This window comes from Dermacentor silvarum, chromosome 7 (assembly GCF_013339745.2).
Source record: "Dermacentor silvarum isolate Dsil-2018 chromosome 7, BIME_Dsil_1.4, whole genome shotgun sequence".
Classification (NCBI taxonomy): Eukaryota; Metazoa; Arthropoda; class Arachnida; order Ixodida; family Ixodidae; genus Dermacentor; species Dermacentor silvarum.
This window is the reverse complement of record NC_051160.1, coordinates 44,452,413-44,472,889: the sequence shown is the minus strand read 5'-3', so window position 1 is coordinate 44,472,889 and position 20,477 is coordinate 44,452,413. Positions and strand designations below refer to the sequence as shown.

At 45.4% G+C, this 20,477-nt stretch overlaps 1 protein-coding gene across 1 annotated transcript in view; it reads left to right on the top strand.

The window, feature by feature from the left end:
* Positions 1-6,905: 6,905 nt before the first annotated feature.
* LOC119457967 (BTB/POZ domain-containing protein 6-B-like) overlaps positions 6,906-20,477 on the top strand; it is a 43,779-nt gene continuing 30,207 nt past the window's right edge. The window contains exons 1-3 of the mRNA XM_037719751.2: positions 6,906-7,013; positions 12,602-12,664; positions 13,734-13,951. Of these exons, the coding sequence (XP_037575679.1) occupies positions 12,659-12,664; positions 13,734-13,951 (224 nt within the window). The 5' untranslated portion in view covers positions 6,906-7,013; positions 12,602-12,658. The remainder of the gene's footprint in view (positions 7,014-12,601; positions 12,665-13,733; positions 13,952-20,477) is intronic.

Sequence of the window (20,477 nt, the reverse complement as noted above, 5' to 3'; positions counted from 1 at the left end):
TAAAAGCAGCCACGCTATCTTCAATAAACCTTTTCCATTGCTTGCACCTACTGAGTCTGTTGTTGTTACCCGCGCTACAGCAAGTTTATGTGTACTTTATGCTTATCCTGGAGACGACTTCATATCTGGTACAAAGATCTGCATTGCCAGCCAATGGCCAGCGCTAAATGCCACTGGCCCATTGCGCAGACAGAAATGTAAAAAGTTTCGGGGCAACGATGGCGATTTTTGTCAGATCTAACAGCGGCAAATCGGACAGCTAACATTAGTTAAAAAATTAAATTATGGGGTTTTACGTGCCAAAACCAGTTCTGATTATGAGGCACGCCGTAGTGGGGGACTCCGGAAATTTGGACCACCTGGGGTTCTTTAACGTGCACCTAAATCTAAGTACACGGGTGTTTTCGCATTTTGCCCCCATCGAAATGCGGCCGCTGTGGCCGCAGCTAACATTAGTAACAACGACGAAACATCGCTTTTTTTTTTTGTCCTAGAAGTGGGATGAATCTAAACGAAAACTGATTTCACCGTATATTTTTCTTGTAGCGTCAAAGAGGCAGTAGCAATGGCGAATTAAAATGGAACGTGGCCGTCGCCATGTTGGCATGTTATGAATATGCAAGTCACGCAAATGCAGCTGACGCTGAATTCAATAGTCAGCATGCGTACGTGACCGCCAAGTACATCGTATAGCGTTCTGCGCACGCGTACTCAGGGCCATTTATATTATACCCTAGCTAACATATTTGGGTAAGGTGAAATAGAGTGTGCGCAAAGCGAGAGTACACTGGAATATTAGGGGGAGGAGGCGTGGGGGGATCTGCTTTTTATCTTCGGTTTCCCGCAGTGTTTCTATAATTCGTTTAGTTCCTCAACCTAATGGAAGTTAGCGTCCCTTCTGATGGCAAGGGAGTTAATCACGACGCGTGGAACTCAGCCTGACTTTAAGACCCTCGTCTGCACACATCCTGTACTGATCACAAACTGGAATTGGAACACTTCCTGCGAAGACCTCCAAGATAAAAGAAGTACCAAAGAATTCCTTTTCTAGATCGAACAATATGCGTTTCTTCTGTCGAATGTGCCTGTACAAGCACATCAAAACATCAAAGCGCAATGCATAATGACCGTATTACGATGCAAAGAAACTGGTCATTCAACGGCACTCTAACAGGTGTTTGAGGTTCATTATTATACGCAGGATAAATCTCTCTGCCCAAACACAAAGAAGTCTGCCCAAGTGATGCCACAGCTACAAATATTCCAGTATGCCTACCGATTACTGTCGATTCTTTTGTGATCCAGTGATAAAGCTTCAGAATCTAATTCCTTTCTTCTACCACTTCTGCTACTTTATAGGAAATTCACAACTTTTTTTCAGTATACATGACTGCGAAAGAGCGAGCGATCAACTTTTACTGCACACAAGCAATAGATGCCTTAATGTCAATATTTGAGATTAAGGATCGTTCAAAAATTCAGGTGCCTGGCGTCACTCGAGTTCCTTCTAGAACAATTCTGAAGGTTCGAACATGACGTAGCTATATAACAGTTAAGGTGTTTGAGATTCCTTGCGCTTCGTGTGTGTTTTCAAAACATTTACCCTGCAAATATACTTTGGAGGTCACTGTATATATTACTGCTTAGCATACAGTAGGGCGTAGAACTAAATATTAGCACTAGCTCCGTGCCAGCTGGAACGTCGTTTAAGATGCCTCTTTTGCCAGCAAAAAGGTTCTACTTATTTTTCAAGGATAATGCTACTAAGCCCACTACTACTGATGACCTGCGGTAATACTGCTTTGTGCAAAGGCGGACTCCATTTTTCGGCGAGGCATGCGTTAAAATGGCGCCTTCCATTGCTTTTCTGCGCATGCATCAAACATCGTATAAACATGTTCCTCCTATTCAGAAACTCAAGCGAACAGATATTTATGTAGTCGCATTTTACGCGTTACATGGCCTGCCCAGCTCCATTTCTTCCGCTTAATGTCAACTAGAATATCGGCTATCCCCGTTTGTTCTCTGATCCACACCGCTCTCTTCCTGTCTCTTAACGTTAGTCCTAAGATTTTTCGTTCCATCGCTCTTTGTGTGGTCCTTAACTTGTTCTCGAGCTTCTTTGTTAACCTCCAAGTTTCTGCCCCATATGTTAGCACCGGTAGAATGCAATGATTGTACACTTTCTCTTTCAACGACAGTGGTAAGCTCCCAGCCAGCATTTGGTAATGTCTGCCGTATGCACTCGAACCCAATTTCATTCTTCTGTAAATTTCTTTCTCGTGATCAGGGTCCCCTGTGAGTAATTGACCTAGATAAACGTACTCCTTTACAGACTCTAGAGGCCGACTGGCGATCCTGAATTCCTGTTCCCTTGCCAGGCTATTGAACATTATCTTTGTCTTCTGCATATTCATCTTCAACCCAATTCTTACACTTTCTCGATTAAGGTCCTCAATCATTTGTTGTAATTCGTCTCCATTGTTGCTGAATAGGACAATGTCATCTGCAAACCGAAGGTTGCTGAGATATTCGCCGTTGATCCTCACTCCTAAGCCTTCCCAGTCTAAGAGCTTGAATACTTCTTCTAAGCATGCAGTGGAATAGCATTGGAGAGATTGTGTCTCCTTGCCTGACCCCTTTCTTGATAGGTAACTTTCTACTTTTCTTGTGGAGAACCAAGGTAGCTGTGGAATCCTTGTAGATGTTTGCTAAGATATTCACGTATGCCTCCTGTACTCCTTGATTACGCAATGCCTCTATGACTGCTGGTATCTCTACTGAATCAAATGCCTTTTCATTATCTATGAAAGCCATGTAGAGAGGTTGATTGTACTCCGCAGATTTCTCGATTACCTGATTTATGACATGGATATGATCCATCGTAGAATATCCCTTCCTGAATCCAGCCTGTTCTCTTGGTTGGCTGAAGTCAAGTGTTGCCCTGATTCTATTGGAAATTATCTTGGTGAATATTTTATACAATACTGAAAGCAAGCTAATGGGTCTATAATTCTTCAGTTCTCTCTTTAACGTCTCCCTTCTTATGGATTAGTATATGTTGGCGTTCTTCCAGCTCTCTGGTACACATGAAGTTGTGAGGCATTGCGTATAAAGGGCCGCAAGCTTTTCAAGCATGATATCTCCTCCATCTTTGATTAATCTACTGTTATTCCATCTTCTCCAGCAGCTTTTCCCCTGGTCATATCTTTCAAGGCCCTTCTAACTTCAGCGCTAGTTATAGAAGGAGCCTCTGTATCCGGTTCATAACTATTTTGAATGAAAGTAGCTTGGCTGTTTTGGGCACTGTACAGGTCAGTATAGAATTCTTCCGCTGCTTTTACTATGTCATCGAAATTGCTGATGATATTACCATGTTTATCTTTCAGTGCATACACCTTGCCTTGTCCTATGTCAAGCTTTCTTCTTGATTTAATGCTGCGTCCATATTTTACGGCTTCCTCAATCTTTCCCACTTTATAATTTCGAATATCTCTTACTTTTTTCTTGTTGATTAGTTTTGACAGAGCGAATTCTATCTGATCTCTTGAGTTGGACATTTTCATGTTCTGTCGTTTCTTTATTAGGTCCTTCGTTTCTTGGGAGAGCTTACCTACTGGTTGCCTTGGTGCCCTACCTCCCACTTCAATTGCTGCTTCTGAGATCAACCTAGTTACGGTTTCATTCATTACCTCTATATTGTCATTATCTTCCTTTTCTAAAGCTGCATATTTGTTTGCAAGCACCAGCCTGAATTGGTCTGCTGCCCTTACTGCCTCTAGGTTGGCCTGTTTCCTCTTGACTAATTTCACTCTCTCTTCAAATTGAAAGAAATCCTAGACCTCACTAACCTATGGTCACTGCACTTAACCTTGCCTAACACTTCTACATCCTGCACTATTCTTGGATCGGCAGAGAGTATGAAATCTATTCCGTTCCTTGTTTCTCCATTAGGGCTTTTCCAGGTCCACTTCCTGTTGCTGCGCTTCCTGAAGCAGGTATTCATTATTCGGAGCCTATTCTTTTCCGCGAATTCTAATAACATCTCTCCTCTTGCATTCCTAGAATCGATGCCGTAGTTTCCAATTGCTTGCTCACCAACCTGCTTTTCCCCCACTTTTGCATTGAAGTCGCCCATGACTAAAGTATACTGAGTTTGCACCTTTCCCATTGCGAGTTCAACATCTTCATAAAACTGTTCTATTTCTTCATCATCGTGACTAGAGGTTGGGGCATAGGCTTGTACTACCTTCATTTTGTACCTCCTATTCAGCTTTATTACGACGACTGCTACCCTCTCATTAATGCTGTAGAGTTCATCAATGTTGCCCGCTATGTTGTTATGCACTAGAAATCCTACCCCGGATTCTTTCTTATCTGGAAGACCTCTGTAGCAGAGTACGTGGCCGTTTGTCAGCACTGTGTAAGCCTCACCAGTTCTTCTAACCTCACTAAGGCCAATAATATCCCAGGAAATGCCTGATAATTCTTCAAATAGTCCTGCTAAGCTAGCCTCACTCGAGAGGGTGCGCGTGTTGAACGTTGCCAGGTTCAGTTTCCATTGGCGGCCTGTCTTGACCCAGAGATTCTTAGCACCCTCTGCCGCGTAGCAGGTCTTACCGCCGCCTTGGTCAGGTGCTCCGCAGCCACTGGGAACTGAGGGCCATGGGTTAAATTGTCGGAGTCTTGAGGGAGGTAGTGGCCGAATACTGCACCAGGGAGGCCAATTCCTGTTCTGGTGAGGGAGTGACTTTGATGAAGCTTAGTGGGAATTCCTAGTTTGGTTGCACCTGAACTAGTATAGCCCCACTAGCTCTCGGCGATATATATATATATATATATATATATATATTTTTCTTGCCGGTGTCAGGCACCACTCCATGCCTGAAAATGTGGTGAAATGGAGTAGGATTCGAACTTACAACCTTCAGATTTGAAGCCGGGTATTCTACCTCTGCTCCACGCCACCACCTGTGACATAGCCCCGACATAGCCCCGACCATAAGATGCTTCGCATCTAACATAAAACAGCGTTACCGGGGGGGGGGGGGAGGATTAGCCCCGCCCTCCTTTGGCTACGAGCCTGCGTTCCCGCACGTGCTGAGGACATCCCAACAAAACATATTTAGAACGTGCTTCGATAACATGATGTGAAACCGGCGGAAAATAATGGCGTGACACCGGTGTTTCTGGAAGCACCACCGTCTGTGAGCAGACACTCTGTGTCATGACTCTTAAGAGCCGCATTCTGTCTATTCTGATCGACATCACATTGAAGGACTTGCTGAGGTCAGCAGCGAGGGCGATGACACCAATGATAGGCTGCCTTCACGCAAGCATAACGTCCAATGTTCCTCACAAAAGTGCTGCGGCCCGTGTGACTCTGAGAGAAGTTGGATTTGGCCCTCGCTGGCTTTTGAGTTGTGCAGGCCTCCTCTTAGTGATGGAGTTTACAGAACTACGGCACCTGCTTTTAGTGCAGCGTTATGGACTTTTGAAGTTCGTACATGTTTTTTTTTTGCTAACTTGCTACTTTTGGAAACAATTGATTAAAAAGATTCCGGTAATCAATGAAAATTCTGTTTGCGAAGGTCTATTGAATTCAGCATTCTCACTGAGCTATATCACTCAAATTGGTTCAGCGATTTTCTAATAAGAGAGCTTCTGCTATTCACATGTATTTGAGTGGGGAAACACGACTAGCGCCCAAGGCAAGGTTTCGTCTTAAAAGCAACCGGTGACGTGCGAGCGCTACGTGCCTGTATAGTCAATGATGCAAGCGTTAGGATGAATTGCCTGCTTATATTCAGGGAAGTTGGGCCTCAAACGGCAGTCAAAAGCAGTTGATGTCAACGAAAACAACACAACCACATTTTTCTTTGCAATTTCAGCGTAAGTATACCATAATGGCAGTAGAAACTTCCTGTTCCTTAAGGTTTCGGCATTGCAAAGCGACAAAAGCGGTACGCACATAGCCACGTCTGTAAGAAAGCCACCGACTTGCGCTGCACACGTGACATACGCTTCAAGACAAAGGACTGACGGAGCTGCTAGTCGCGGAGCAACAACACGGGATACGAAAAACGCCGCTGTAGAATCACGAGGTTAATGCCTGTAGTTCTTAATGTGCACTCAAAGCTGGCTACACGTAGGTTGTCGCACTCCGTCGTCACCGGAAGGCAGCCACCGCGTAGGCAATCGAACCCGCTATCTAAGCTGAGCCGCCGTAGCCAAGTGGAGGCAGAACATGATGCAACATAGAGCGAAATTGAATGTGACAGATATTGGCGAGAATTACTCACCGTCCTAGTATACCTGGAGCAACGTTTCGTAACATCTGCTTCTTGTCCATAGTTTCGTTATCATCTTTGATGCTGGGGCCAACGGCGGCGGCGGCCGAGCCAAAAGGCAATGAACGCAAGACGTACTGGATCATTAGAAAATATGACACATGCGTGCGAACAGCCCTACTCACCTTTCCGTCGATGGGATCACGTTACGTGCTCCCGTACACGAAAGTGGAATGCGCAGCCCGAGCTTTGCCGCACGTTTCAGGTATCTGCTTTCCTTCAGTGCTCTCGCTCACAGCAAAAACCACGAGAGAACCCCCTCAACTTCGTCGCGACGCCCTCAACCACTACCACAGGCCACCACGCTCTCTGTCTCCCAACGAGTACACTCAACTCTCCACATTCTCTACAGACCCCGTGGCGTGCTTTGGCGCTTAGGAGGCCGGCAATGGCGCCCTCCCTCGTCATACTCTTGCAACTGCTTGCGAACTTAGGGTAACAGTGTAATCCTATTGGTCCGTGCGCCCGCTTGTCTGTGCGTGTGTGCTTGTGCGTGCGCGGCTGCTGGTACGCTGCGAATCGGTGAGCTCGGCGAGTTGGTTCTTTGTTCTGGCTCGCTCAGCTGCGTCGTGCGAAGTATCGTGTTCTCCTGTGGATTCGTGCATCGCCTTGGTGTCGCCGCATCCTTGGTACCGTGAGTACCCTTACGACGTGCACGTCCGTGTAAGTTTCTGTCATTATCATCAAACATGCCGCTCTGCTTATTTACCCTGCACCTCAATTTTTTTTTTCTATGCGTTCGCGAACCTCGAGCTCTGTTTCGGTGAGCCCCGTTTAGCGGTGCAGCGCAAAGTATCGTTTTCTCACGTGGGCATTAGTGCATCGCCTTGGTGTTGCGGTATCGTTGGTACCGTGAGTACTCGTACTACGCGTACGTAAGTGTAAGTATCTGTCATTATCATCAGCCATGTCGCTCTGCTTATTTGCCCTACAGCTCTTAAATTGCTTGTAAGTGTACGCGACCCTTAAGACGTCTTTCGGTGAGCCCGGCTTAGCTGTGCAGCGCAAATTATCGTTTTCTCACGTGGACTGTCGTGCAACGCTTTGGTTTGGTCCGTGCTTGGCCTCGTATACTTGGCACCGTAGGTGTTCGGACGACGTACACGCAAGTGTAAGTTTGCGCCCTTCTCATCACTTCGGCCGTCCTGCTTATTTTAGCCACAGCTCTTCATCTCGGCGCAACATTTCTAAACCGTGGATTCGATAGTATACGTTCTTTTCAGAAGAGCATTGATGGAGGGCTAGTTTGTGTACGACATGACTGCATTGTGTACGATTTCGCTGCAAACGACAGACTCACAGGGACACTGACGCGAAAACACGTAACGCAAGTTACAGCTGGTCACAAAAGTTTACGGGACACGGATTCCACGAGCAATGACAAATTTCTGCTCTGTTAAGGCATGGCGCATTTATTTTAATGGATCGCTTTGTAGGTCGCGAAAACTACTACGCACGGATGAGTTTAAATTCGAGGCTATATTGCTGGGTTCGTGGGAATGGAACTTTCTCGCGAATCGCATGTCCCGCAAACCTTTGAAACCGACTTCAAGTGTTCGTCTCTTGTTTTCGTGTGAGTGTACGTGTGTATGCCGCCTTACCAGTGCACATTTATACCAAAGGATCGTGTAAGTTCTTCTCGATAAGAAGTTCACCTCGAGCAGGTTAAGCATTTACAGTTGCACACGTAATAGGAGGTAGGTTTATTACGTGTGGTTAACTGCGCTTGTGTCTTTCTCTCATCAAGTTCGTGACGTGCGATTTGTTGGCGTATTAGATGCATAGTATATACTGAGGGTAGCGCGGCGGTGGATCGGTGGCTATGAGATTGCGCTGCTGGGCTCGACATCGCGGGTTCGATTCCGGCTGCAGCCACCACTCTGCGTGAGGAGCCAAATGAAAAAAAAAAAAAAAAAAAAAAAAAAAAAAAGAGAAAAAAAAAATCTCAAGCACTGTGATTTGGCTACCAAAATTAACCCGCAGCTCGCCGCTATTCCGCCTACCCGCTATACTGCTACGCTAAATGCTACGCTGGTTCGGGACGTTAAATTTCATTTTTTTTTTAACGTGGTTGGGACTGTCGTAGTCCTGAGCAGTTATCTTGGCGAGAAGACTTGTGCCTTTCTATTTAAATGTTTGTGGGAATGTGAGCCTGAAGCGCAGCACTGTTTGACATAATTGTCTGCATGAAACTGTACCTGCGTTTGCATCGTACCAGCGATGTAAGGTGCTCTGCGTGAACTACGTTTTCCGGAAATATCCCTGTACTTTGCCAGATCCGACGTGCGTGCCTAAAATGCCTGCGATTGTGTTACAACTTGTGGTGTACCCTTGTAGACTGGGCTTGCTTGAACGTAGTACATGCTGATGTACGCGGTCGTTTTGCGTTACTATTTTTGAACGCGTGCATCTCGGTGACTGCAACGTTATGTTTGCTTAGCGACGGACATAATAGGATTTGTATACCTGTTGGAGACAGGTCTGAAATGCGGCGCCGAAACTTTCGTGCCCTAATGATGCTTACCTACAGGGGTTTAGCGCACGACTTGCAGACTTCGGTAACAGCGATATCTAGAAGTTCGATCTTAGGTAAGCTACGCGGCGTTTTTAACATAAGAAAACCGATAGCCAAGTCATCGATAGCCAATCAATAGCTAATCGATAATCGATCAATAATCAATAAATTTGGGAACATTCTGGGGATTACTTGGTAGTGCTTAGCCTAGCCGAAATACGTGGCCAATACCTTGCGACAGCCAATCAATAGCTGATCGATCAATAATCAATAAATTACGGAAAATGCTGGGCATGACTTGGTAGTGCTTAGCCTAGCCCAAATACGCGGCCAATACCGTTCCGAGACAGTCCCTGGCATCCGTTCTAGAGCACCCTGACAATAAACCAATGTCAATTGAAACGATTCTCACGTGTCGTCGACAGAAGACATCGCAGGTGAAGGCGATGAAGGGACTAAGGTTTTCAAAGAAACGGGCTTGGACAAGCGGCTGTGACAGTGATGTCGCGTACCACGCGCAAGAGTGACGGACTGACTGATGGTGTGTGTGCTGTGCTGTGTGCTCTCTCCTCCCCATCTTCCATTCCCCCTTAAATGTGTAGGGTAGCAAACCAGTTGTGCTGAACTGGTTAACCTCCCTGCCTTTCCTTCTCCGCTCTTTCCTTCCTTCCTTGCGATAGCCAATCAATACCTAATCGATAATCGATCAATAATAATTAAATTACGGAAAATGCTGGGGATGACTTGGTAGTTCTTAGCCTAGCCCAAATACGCGGCCAATACCTTGCGATAGCCAATCAATAGCTAATCGATCAATAATCAATACATTCCGGAAAATGCTGGGGATGACTTGGTAGTTCTTAGCCTAGCCCAAATACGTGGCCAATACCTTGCGATAGCCAATCAATAGCTAATTGGTCAATAATCAATAAATTCCGGAAAATGCTGGGGATGACTTGTTCTTAGCCTAGTGCAAATACGTGGCCAATACCTTGCGATAGCTAATCAATAGCTAATTGCTAATCGATCAATAATCAACAAATTTCGGGAAATGCTGGGGATGACTTGGTAGTGCTTAGCCTAGCCAAAATACGTGGCCAATACCTTACAATAGCTAATCGATAGCCAATCAATAGCTAATCGATAATGGACAAATTATTTATAAATTCCCGGAAATTTAAGTACACGGGTGTTTTCGCTCTTTAGCGGTCATATATTGAAAAAGTACATTTCCTATAAAGTAGAAGTCAAAAAGATAATGTGACAGATTCTGAACCATTATCGCTGAATCACAAAAGAAGCGACAAAAATCTGTAGGCCTACTGATATATGTGGGTAGCTGTGGCATTACTTAGGCAGACTTTGCGTTTGTTCAGAAGGATTTATGCTGCGATTAGTAGTAAATCTGGAACACCTGTTAGGGGGAGTGCCATTGAATGACTGAAGTTTCTTCGCATCGTGCTCCGGTCTCTATGCATTGCACTTTGATGTGCTTGTGTCAGCGCTTTCGACAGAGGAAACGCATATGGTTCTGTATAGAGAAGAAAGGCCCCTGTAGTTCGTTAATCTTCGAGGCCTTTGCTGGAAGTGGTCCAGTTCCAGTTTGTCATCAGTACAAGATCTGTGCATACGAGGGTCTTAAAGTCAGGCTTAATTTCATGCTTTCTTATACACTCCTTTGCCACCAGCAGGGACGCTAACTTCCGTTTCCTTAAGGAACTAAACCAAGTATAGCGACACAGCGGGAAACAAAAGGATAGAAGCTCCCTTCCCACCTCCCTTCCCCTAAAAAACAGCGTTCTCCTCGCGCTTTGCGCACCCTTCATTTCAGCTTAGCCAAATATCTTAACTAGAGTTTAGTAATACGAGGGCAAGTCAAAAAGTAAAGGGACTTTTTGTGAAAATGTACATTTATTCTAACGATAGAAAACTGAAACATACATTATTTTTATACATAACCTCCCTGCACTTCAACCCACTTTGCCCAATGTTTCACAAGTTTTTTTTTTTATTCCGTGAGAAAAAGTTTTTGCTTGCCCCGTAACCAATTTTGCAACGCATCAATGACGTCTGCATCGGTTGCAAATCTTCTTCCCCTGAAAGCTTCCTTCGATGGCCCAAACATAAAAATCGCTTGGAGCCAGGTCTGGACTGTATGGCGGCTGTTCCAGCAATTCAAATCCCAAGTCCTTTGTTGTTTCGGTCGTCCGTTTGGCAGAATGTGGCCGAGCGTTATCTTGCTGCAGGATGACACCTTCTCGCAGTTTTCCGCGACGTTTGGATCTGATTGCAGGTTTCAGTTTAGTTCACAACACATCACAGTAGTTCTCACTGTTCGCAGTTTCGTCTCTTGGGGTGGAATGAACGGCTACCGCACCTTCCATGTCCCAGAATAGTGTTAGCATAATCTTACCAGCCTATGGTTGACGTTTAAATTTCTTAACTTCTGGTGATGGTGAGTGTTCCCAAACCATGTTCGCAGCCTTACTTTCCGGTTCGTGATGATGTACCCAAGTTTCATCTACAGTAACAATTTGCTGTAAAACTCCGTCTCCCTGGCGACGATAACGGGCTCAATGTTTACGAGAGATGTCCAACCTTTGTGCCTTATGCTGCGCTGACAATTCTTTCGGAACCCACCTTGCACACACTTTGCAAAATTTAGCCTATCGTGTAAGATGGAATACGCTGAACCATGACTGATATGTAAAGCATTGGCGATTTCGTCCACTGTGATTCGTCTGTTTTCCATCACCATACCCTCAACGACTTTCAAATTGTTCTCAGTCATTGACGTCGATGGCCTGCCCGATCTTTCCTCGTCACATAAAGATGAAGTTCTTCCCTGTTTGAAACGCTCTATTCATTCGTAGATCTTGCTTCGCGATAAACGACTGTCACCATACTGCGCTTGCATTCGACGAATTCCGCAGGTTTAACACCTTCCGCAAACAAATAGCGGATCACTGCCCTCATTTCCTGCTTTGTTCAGATCGTCAATGGAGCTGCCATGTTTAACTGTCTGCTACACTCTAACGACTAACGTGAGAATAAGAGTGACACGTTCTATAGAAGTGTTGCAGACGGCACTAATTCAGCGCTCGATACCAGCAGTGCTACGAAACCCTAGTGCGACAAATTGCAAAAGTCCCTTTACTTTTTTACTTCCCCTCGTATAAAGGGCCCAGAGTACGCGTGCGCGGCACGCTATATGATGTATTTGGCGGTCACGTACGCATGCTGGCTTTTGATTTAGCGTCGGCTGGATTTGCGGGACCTGTGTATTCATAACATGCCAACATGGCGACGGTCGCGTTTCATTTGATTTCACCATTGCTACTTGCTCATGACGCTACAAGAAAAGTACAGTAATATCGGTTTTCGTTTGGTCTCATCCCACTTTGAGGACAAAAAGCGATGTTATGTCATAACTGTTGTTAGCTGTCCGATTTACCGCTGTTATGTATGACAAAATTCGCCATCGTTGCCCAGGAACTTCCTTGATTTCTGTCTGCACAATGGGCCAGTGGCATTTAATGCTCGTAATTCGCTGGCAATGCGGATAGCTGTCCTATATATAAAGTCGTCTCCACGGTATGCATGTAACAGGTTTGTAGTTGTTCTGTCTGCTCCCCTGTGAACGCATAGAACGTGATTTCGAAACATAGTTTTCGAATTGTGACTGGCTGAATATTATGGTAAGGCGCCCGTTTAAAGGTGACACTGTTTATCGCAGATTGACTGGATCTTCCCTCTCCATTATCTCGAGTGACAGCCGACGACGGAGACGACAATGCCTGTGAGTGTTTGCTGTATGTTTCTTGCAGGACTAAGTAAGTGCGTAACGGTAATCTCTGTCGCAAAAAAATGCATTGTGGGGTGATAAGTCCCGGAGTTTTTGCAGTAGTGTCGGCGCAACACACGTTCGCATGCGTTGATTTGATGCCCGCATTTTGATACTGGCACTAGATAGCGCAACCAGTGCTGTTGATAGCCACAGAACAGAATGGAAACATAACGGAGAAAGAGGTCAAGAAAGATGGCAACCAAGTAGAGGGTAATTGAAAGTGTAAATAGACAACCAGGAGTCATCAGAAAGGAAGTGAGAGAAACAGAGACAAGGAATTTGATGCTAATAATGTAAACAAGAAGACCATGGATATTTACAAGAATGGGCAAAAAAGAAATTAGAAGGGAAAATGTGTATGATAACAGAAAGGGCAGGCGCTGGCCATTTGAGGCTCGAGCTGGTTGCTTAACGCCAAACCATACCGGAGTAAATATCTGCAACAAGATGAGACATGCTGCTGCAGAAGTCTGGAAAACACTCAGCACATTCTAATGGAATGCGAAGGCATTCACCCAGTGAGACCAGGGGGTAACGTATACCTTCCAGAAGCGCTTGGATTTAACGTGGACGAAAACATCAACCGGTCAGCACTCGAGATAAGCAAGAGACGATTAGAGTCATGTTGGGAAGAGATTGATACGACCGAATCCGATATAGGCATCGGTAGCGGTACGAGGTAGATAGGGAAGTTTTGAGGAAGAAAAAAGGCAGGGATTAAGAGAGGTATACAGGGAGGGCATGTATGGCATGCCCGAGTAACTCAAGCAGGCTAGGTGGGTATTTCTCACCGGCCCATTTCAAAGGGGATGACAACAAATCATCATCATCACCATAGTCGTCCAGGTCTGCTGTGTCCCGGTATTCTGTAGACCACAACACGTACGTATATTGTATAGGCGGCGTGGACTGTCTGGTCGTTTATACAGCGAGAAACTTTACAGGGAAAGACACTTGCGTGGCGGCCAATTCCGATCTGTTTTGTAGAGACGCTTCTGAAAGTGCCGACGTCATTTTGCAGTTGAACTACGAGAAATTCCTGCAAAGCGGATATCACGCCGATGTGGAGTTCGTCGTGAAACCGGTTAACTTTAACATCTCGAAGACCTTCAAGGCTCACAAGCTGTTACTGGCCTTAAGTAGCGAAGTTTTCGACGCCATGTTCTACGGTCAGCTTGCCGAAAAGGACACCGTGGTCATCACGGACCTCCACCCCGATGGATTCTACGGCCTTCTGAAGTGAGTATTTTGCAGCCATATTGATTCGCCGTCGTCACAGGCATGACCTTAGTATGTATTTTCGACTGTTGCACGGCCTCGATTCAGCTAAGACCCGCGTGCATTGTTCACAAATAGTCGTGGCCTTTACCAAGCGCTGAGCGCTTCAGTGTACCGACTGTACTAATTGCGATTCTTGTATAACGGTGCATTACGTCCTTTTACAGCGAAGCTATTGGCACAACTAAAATCACTCAAAGGTGTTATGTCTGTTTTAAAGGTATTCTAAAAAAATCTTATCACTCACGATGTTTAGTCAGGAAGTGGGGAAAATGTTAACATGTGTGCGTTAGATAAATGAACATTGCTAAACTTTCGTCTTCGACCTGTTAACAGGCGTTATGCAAAGTTTCCTCACTGCCCTGTAAGGATCACTGACGGCAGCATTCTTACATTTGGACAAAATGGGGTCAGTCTATTGGTGACGTGCTTGTACGCTAATTGCGTATTAATAATTAATACTAGCATTCTCCAAATTTCCATGCGTTATACGACGCCTGTAGTAGGTTTTGCCGGTGTACTCGGCAAACTAGGCGGGACAGGTAGTTTTTATTTTGTTGAACTAGGTAGTATGCTACCTGTGACTTACGATAAATGTTCAATTTGTGATGGTTAATTGCAGCTTTCGTAGAGAATTACTCATCCAAGTGTTATAGAGTGTCATACGGCCGTTTTGCGCGTTGTTTCCCATAGGCTTAAATGCAGTCTACATGACACCATGTTCGCATTTTGTGGAACTGCTGAGCATAATAAATGTAATGTCTCGGAAAACTTTCACGTTCCTAGCTTAATAAAGGGCTTTGCTAAACTAATGAACCATCGTCTTGTTCCCTATTTTCATGCGTTATATTGGGTTTGTAGCTGGTTTCCCTGGTGTACGTGGTCAAGAAAACGAGGCACATTTTTATATTTGGTGAAGACAAGGGGCAGGTTATAGGTGCTGTGCAGGGACAGTTCAAAGTGTGTGGGTTAATTGCGGCTGTTGTGATAAATTACCTATGCAAGCACTCTGGACTTCTACGAGTGTTTCATACGAGCGGCGCTAAATTTAGTCCGCTGGCATGGCATAACTAAAGGAATGCCACTTATATCAAATTCAGCTAAAGCGTAGGGCACGCAGCGGCGAATGAGTATGTGAAGCTAAATACATGCAGGTGAAATACAGGATTGGTTAAAATACTTGGCAAATACTCGACAGCAGTATATGGCCAGTTTATATTTCGCGGAAATTTTGACGAAGGGGCACCTTACGTGCAATGTGTCGCGAAACGTTAAGGTTTAATGGCTTAATTAGGAGTAAATAATTGCAAATTACGGAACCGTCATTTTTTCAGTGTTGTCATGCGTTTTACGAGGTTTGTGCTACGTTTTCGAAGATACATGGCGATTTGATACTAGAATACACAGATTAGAGGCATAACATTCAAATGATTTTGCTATGAAAGACCTAATGGAAATTAAAATAACACCGTAAACAACTTTGGAGTGAAGAAACAACGTATGTTGAAACAACCGCAGCATATGTAAATTAATTATCGTTACATATCTTGTAATTGTACCGCTGCCTTTTCTCTCGATTCCTCGAAGCAGCAAGGCGAAATTTCCGTTCTCGTCTTCTCGTTGACGCTGCTGTTGGCATTGTGTCACGGTTGGCGTCACCACAACTGTGCTTACGCAATTAAACGTCCCGATCTCTGCGCTCACCTACGAACCATTAGAGCAATATTACATTTCAATATGATGACGTCAACCTCCTGTTACATGACCTATTTTATATACCACAATTTTTACACCTGCAGAAAGAGGGCGTGTGACAAGTATTGTCTTTGTTGTTGAATAAACCGAGGAAGACGCGCCGCTCTGAGCACCGTTCGGGCGTATTGTCCTTCACTTTTCATTACATTCATTGAATAAATTGAGAAGTCTGCGCGCTTTAGTGATATGTGTGAGACAAGATAATAAGTAGTTCTTATGCCGCGATTTACCGTTTTTATTACGCAAAAGATGTGCTCTCTCTCGTACTACGTTGCAGGTCAGAATTCAACTATACTACCTTGCCTGCCACACGAAGCAAGTCGCGAATCTATCCTAACAATGCTAAGCATTAAAACTGCATTTGCGTTAATTTGTACGAACATTTGCGCAATTAACACCAAATTTACATACCCTTTGCTTTAGAGTATAGACAGTGTCTACATTAAAATTTATTTATCATTTTTCTTATTTTTTGGGGGGTATTACGTGCGAAATTGTGGAGGGCTCTAGATTAATATTGATTAATTTATCATCTTTACGAAGGTGACTGTTTGCGTCAGAATATAACATAAACAAGCCCTACTCGGAACGCATAATAAATGTACTAGTCGGTCTCTCAGCCACTACAGTAAAAGCTCGATGATACGATCACGGCTAATACGAATATCCTGATGATACGAATTTTTCTGTGGTGTCCCGGCCGAGCCCCATTACTTTGCAACGTGCTAGAGAACGGTTGTTACGAATCGATTTTCGGCCTGCGTCGGTTGATACGAATAAACGCCGCCCCACTGACGGCCGCGAAAGAGAACAGCGCGCAGTCACGCGCTTTCTCCCGTTATCTTTTGGTGCGGAGGAGCGGACGCGGCGCCGGACAGCGCGGACTCCGCGATTGGGCACGAAGACTTTGAAGCGGTGGCGCTTTTGTACTTTTCCTCCTTTTCGGCGGCCGCCCATCGGACGGAGTGGCTGCTGTGCTTCGGGCCGCGTTCTTTGTTTGCGCCATTTTACCTAGTCGCAGCGAGCTATGTCTACCGAGATAGGATTGTCTACCGAGATAGAAGGACATTAGAGACTTTTTCTTCAAGAAATAAATGCTTTTTACGTACATGTGCCTGAGTGAGTTCACCTCTGACTCTTTAATTTAGCTACAGTCGAATCTCGTTAATTCGAACACGCTTATTTCGAACATACCGAGCAGCGCGCCAAATCACGCGGCGGCGCCTCCGACCGGCATTGCTCCGATACTGCCGTAGAGCAAAAGCTCAGGAGAGACCCCTCAATGCCGCGCGCGAAGGAACGGGGGAAAAAAAATTGCCCGCCAATCCACCCTGTGAAGGTGGTTGGAAAGCGAAGCTTTTTACGCCACCCTCACGGTGACTGCGGCGCACTTGATATTTCACACACTACAACGTAACTTTAACCACGGCCTTTATTATTATTTAGTTCACAACATTGTTCACTACTGCTTTATGATCGGTGTGATATACACTACTAGACTACCCCATAGTGGGGTAGTCTAGAAAATGAACTTTATCTGAAGTTTCATGTATGCGAAGAGCACAAAAATCACCGCAAATCGTTTTGCTCGAGTGTTTGAGTGTTGGAATATTACTGCGTGATGAAAAAAAAAAAAAACTTTATTGCACTCTGCTTTAAATAGTCTAGCTTCTTTTTCTCAAGGTGGGTGTTTACGCGCGAAAATGATTGTCAATAATTCTACACTGTTCTACGTTCAAAATATCCCTGCAGACTTTGTAAACTGCATATCTTAGTATCAAGTCTGAAACATTAACACGCACTGGAGCAGTAATATCTGTCCATCTCTAGAATGAGAGCCTTCGCCATGAACTTAGCCGATATCTTCAACTGTCTCCTCAGAGCAGGTAACAAGGGGTCATCACGTGAGGTCTCTCATTGCTGGCGGGGTGAACGAAGCAGTAATAGTAACCTGAATACAAGAATTGACTGACTCCCTAATGCTCTCTTCCTCACCTGGGATCATTACTTGCCTATAGCAAAGTCCTCACGATGAATCACCGTTTCTACATCGACATCCTTAATTAGAATGAATTTTCCCGCTGCTTCCTGGTGGATCGAATTTTATTTGCCATTTATAGAATCAAGATTCGGCATGTTTGGCGCACTTTTCCTGTTGCATACGCTGACAAATCAGGTACAGTAGATTTGGTTAAAGCGCTGTTTGACTGGCGTCTGCAAAAAATTGTATGTCACTTAACCGAAATTCTTTAACATCATACCTGTGGGCGGCCAACCAAAGTTGATACCATCGTTTCCTTCATCCGGCATTTCCTTTTAAGTATTTTGTTTATTCCGAGTCTTCTGTACTAATAAATAGTGTCACTCGAAACTAAGCGGCGAATGAAAACGTAATAATATAACAATGGCATGTATGGGATGTGAATATTTCTAACTGCAGAAAATTGTCACAGTAAGCAATGATTTGCTGGACCATATTTCATACACATTTGGTACTTGAAGATGCTGTTTTGTATTTAGTAAGATATTGCAACTACATTGTTTGCAATAATATGGACACTTCAAACGAATTTCCGTCGTCGGCGTCGCCATCGTGTTCCATTTAAAGTCCAAGCACGATGCTATCGTCGCCGCGCGCCATATGCTGTATGTGTGAGTGAAAGCTTGTGACGGTGAGCCGCCGATCGTGGCTCAATCTCGCGCTCGCAAGTGAGGACAGCCGGGAGGAAGCGCCGTCTTCGTCGCGCGTGAGGCACCGGGGGGAGGCGTTTTACTCAGGCTGCTGTTGCGTATGGGGCGCCCGCGCGGGCGGCATCTTGAAAGCGATCTGAGATGTGGACAAAGTGCGCCCCCGCGCGGTCCTCATCTTCAGTGCCATCTGCGATGTAACTAAAGTGCGCCGAGTGTTGGCAGCTTCGTATGCGCTTTGCTTTCGACGTTCGCGTTGAAGCGAGGGGCAGCACGAAGGTCAATTCCCTTGCTGCTGCTGCCGTGCTTCCTCACTCCAGCGTTTCGACAGAAAGTTTCCGCAGTCATCGAGTGATACGTTTTTATACTTACCTGTGCGTGCGTGACGTGCTTGTTAATTTAGTTAGTAAGCGAATGTTTACAAGTTCATACAGCCGATAAATCTACTATCCTTACATCGTATAGCTGTCTACTGATTTGCTATCGCTATAGATGCTTCGCCTTCGGAGCGAAACTGCGACTTTTTATTCCAGTTTTTTTTCTTACGCTGGTATTTCGGCAACCGCGCGCGCAAGGGTGGGCAACGGTTAGTTTTGGTTTTTTCTCGCGGGCTGTTTCCGGTCGTTGCACTCCTAAAAACGGATGTCTATCTGGTTTCTGATCTCTCAAAGGGTAACCTCTAGACGCTCCCTCTTTTGCTCAGAGGGGTGCGATTACGTCTGTTCACAGGCGGGCGCTGGTACATACTAACGTTGCTGCCGTATACAAACGATGTTAGCTGTCATGTGCGAGTTTCTTTTCTCGCGAGTTGACTCGCGAAAACTGACTGGCGGAAGAACTCGACCCTGAAAAGGTTAAATGTAATGAAGTGTTTGTTCCATGACATGTTCTATTTTATGTTTTCTTTTTATGACGATTCAATGATGTACTCGACATCCACCAACACATGCTCTTGGTGTGCCCACACTGCGAGAAAACCACTCAAGATGAAGCTGATATGGCTAAGACTAATGAATGGCAAAAATGACGGTGAGGCGCTCTTGTTCAGTGACGGCGTAATTTTGTTCGGACCTGCTTAAGGCCGAACCACACGACAAACCAAGCCCGCGGGCCGATCGGTCACGTGATAAGACATCACGGTCCGCCGTGGCCCGGCCCGGCGCAGAGCACATCCACATGGCAGACCGTCATAGCAGACGACAGAGCAGACCAACCAGCTACATTCTCGGCCACAGTGCTCTTGACTCAACAAAGCCGGGAACAACTCTACGAGGGTTACAAAATAAAAAAAAAAACCTGCTCATCACTCGATGGTGCTCGAAAAATAGCTGCTGCACACGCGTGTAGGTGAGAGGCGGAAGGGCGGATATGAAACGACTGGCTTTTGCTGAGCTGATAACTTTCGATTTGGCTGAAGACACTATGCTGCCATACAACATTCGCTGGCTAGGCTAAAATCGCTGCGGTCTGCATGCGGTCCGCCGTCAAAACTAAAGAGGGAATAGCCTCGGCGAATTGTTGGACCGCGAGGTTCGCGGTCTTGCGCAGACCAACGGTGGCCCGTACGAACTGGTGAAGTCCTATCACATGATGCGCAGACCGCGGTCCAACATAGCGATTTGGCCCGTCGTGTGGATCTGCTTTTAATGACATGTTTGGCATTACTAGGGCATTAGACGAAGACGGTGCCGAGGCCAATTGCGCTAGCGTCGGTGTGAAACTCTAAGAAGGTAAGGAGTTCTAGACCGGCTATTCGGCGACTTAACAAAGCTGCGCAGATTGCGCCTCTGTGGTCGGTTGGTCGTCGTTATTCGGGGGGGGCACCGTTTTACCTCGCGCCTCCACCAAAATTGCAACAATGGTGTGTGGTTTCCGATTTGGTTATGGTATACAAAACGCATTCACGAGCTCCTGAAAATATTTACCAAATTTTCTGCCGTAACATCGCTAGATGATTTCAGAGATTTATTATTCAGGTAATATTGGTGGCCTGTTCTACTTTCCGCTTGAGGCTCTCTTGAGCGACAGGCTAACAGCCTCTTAT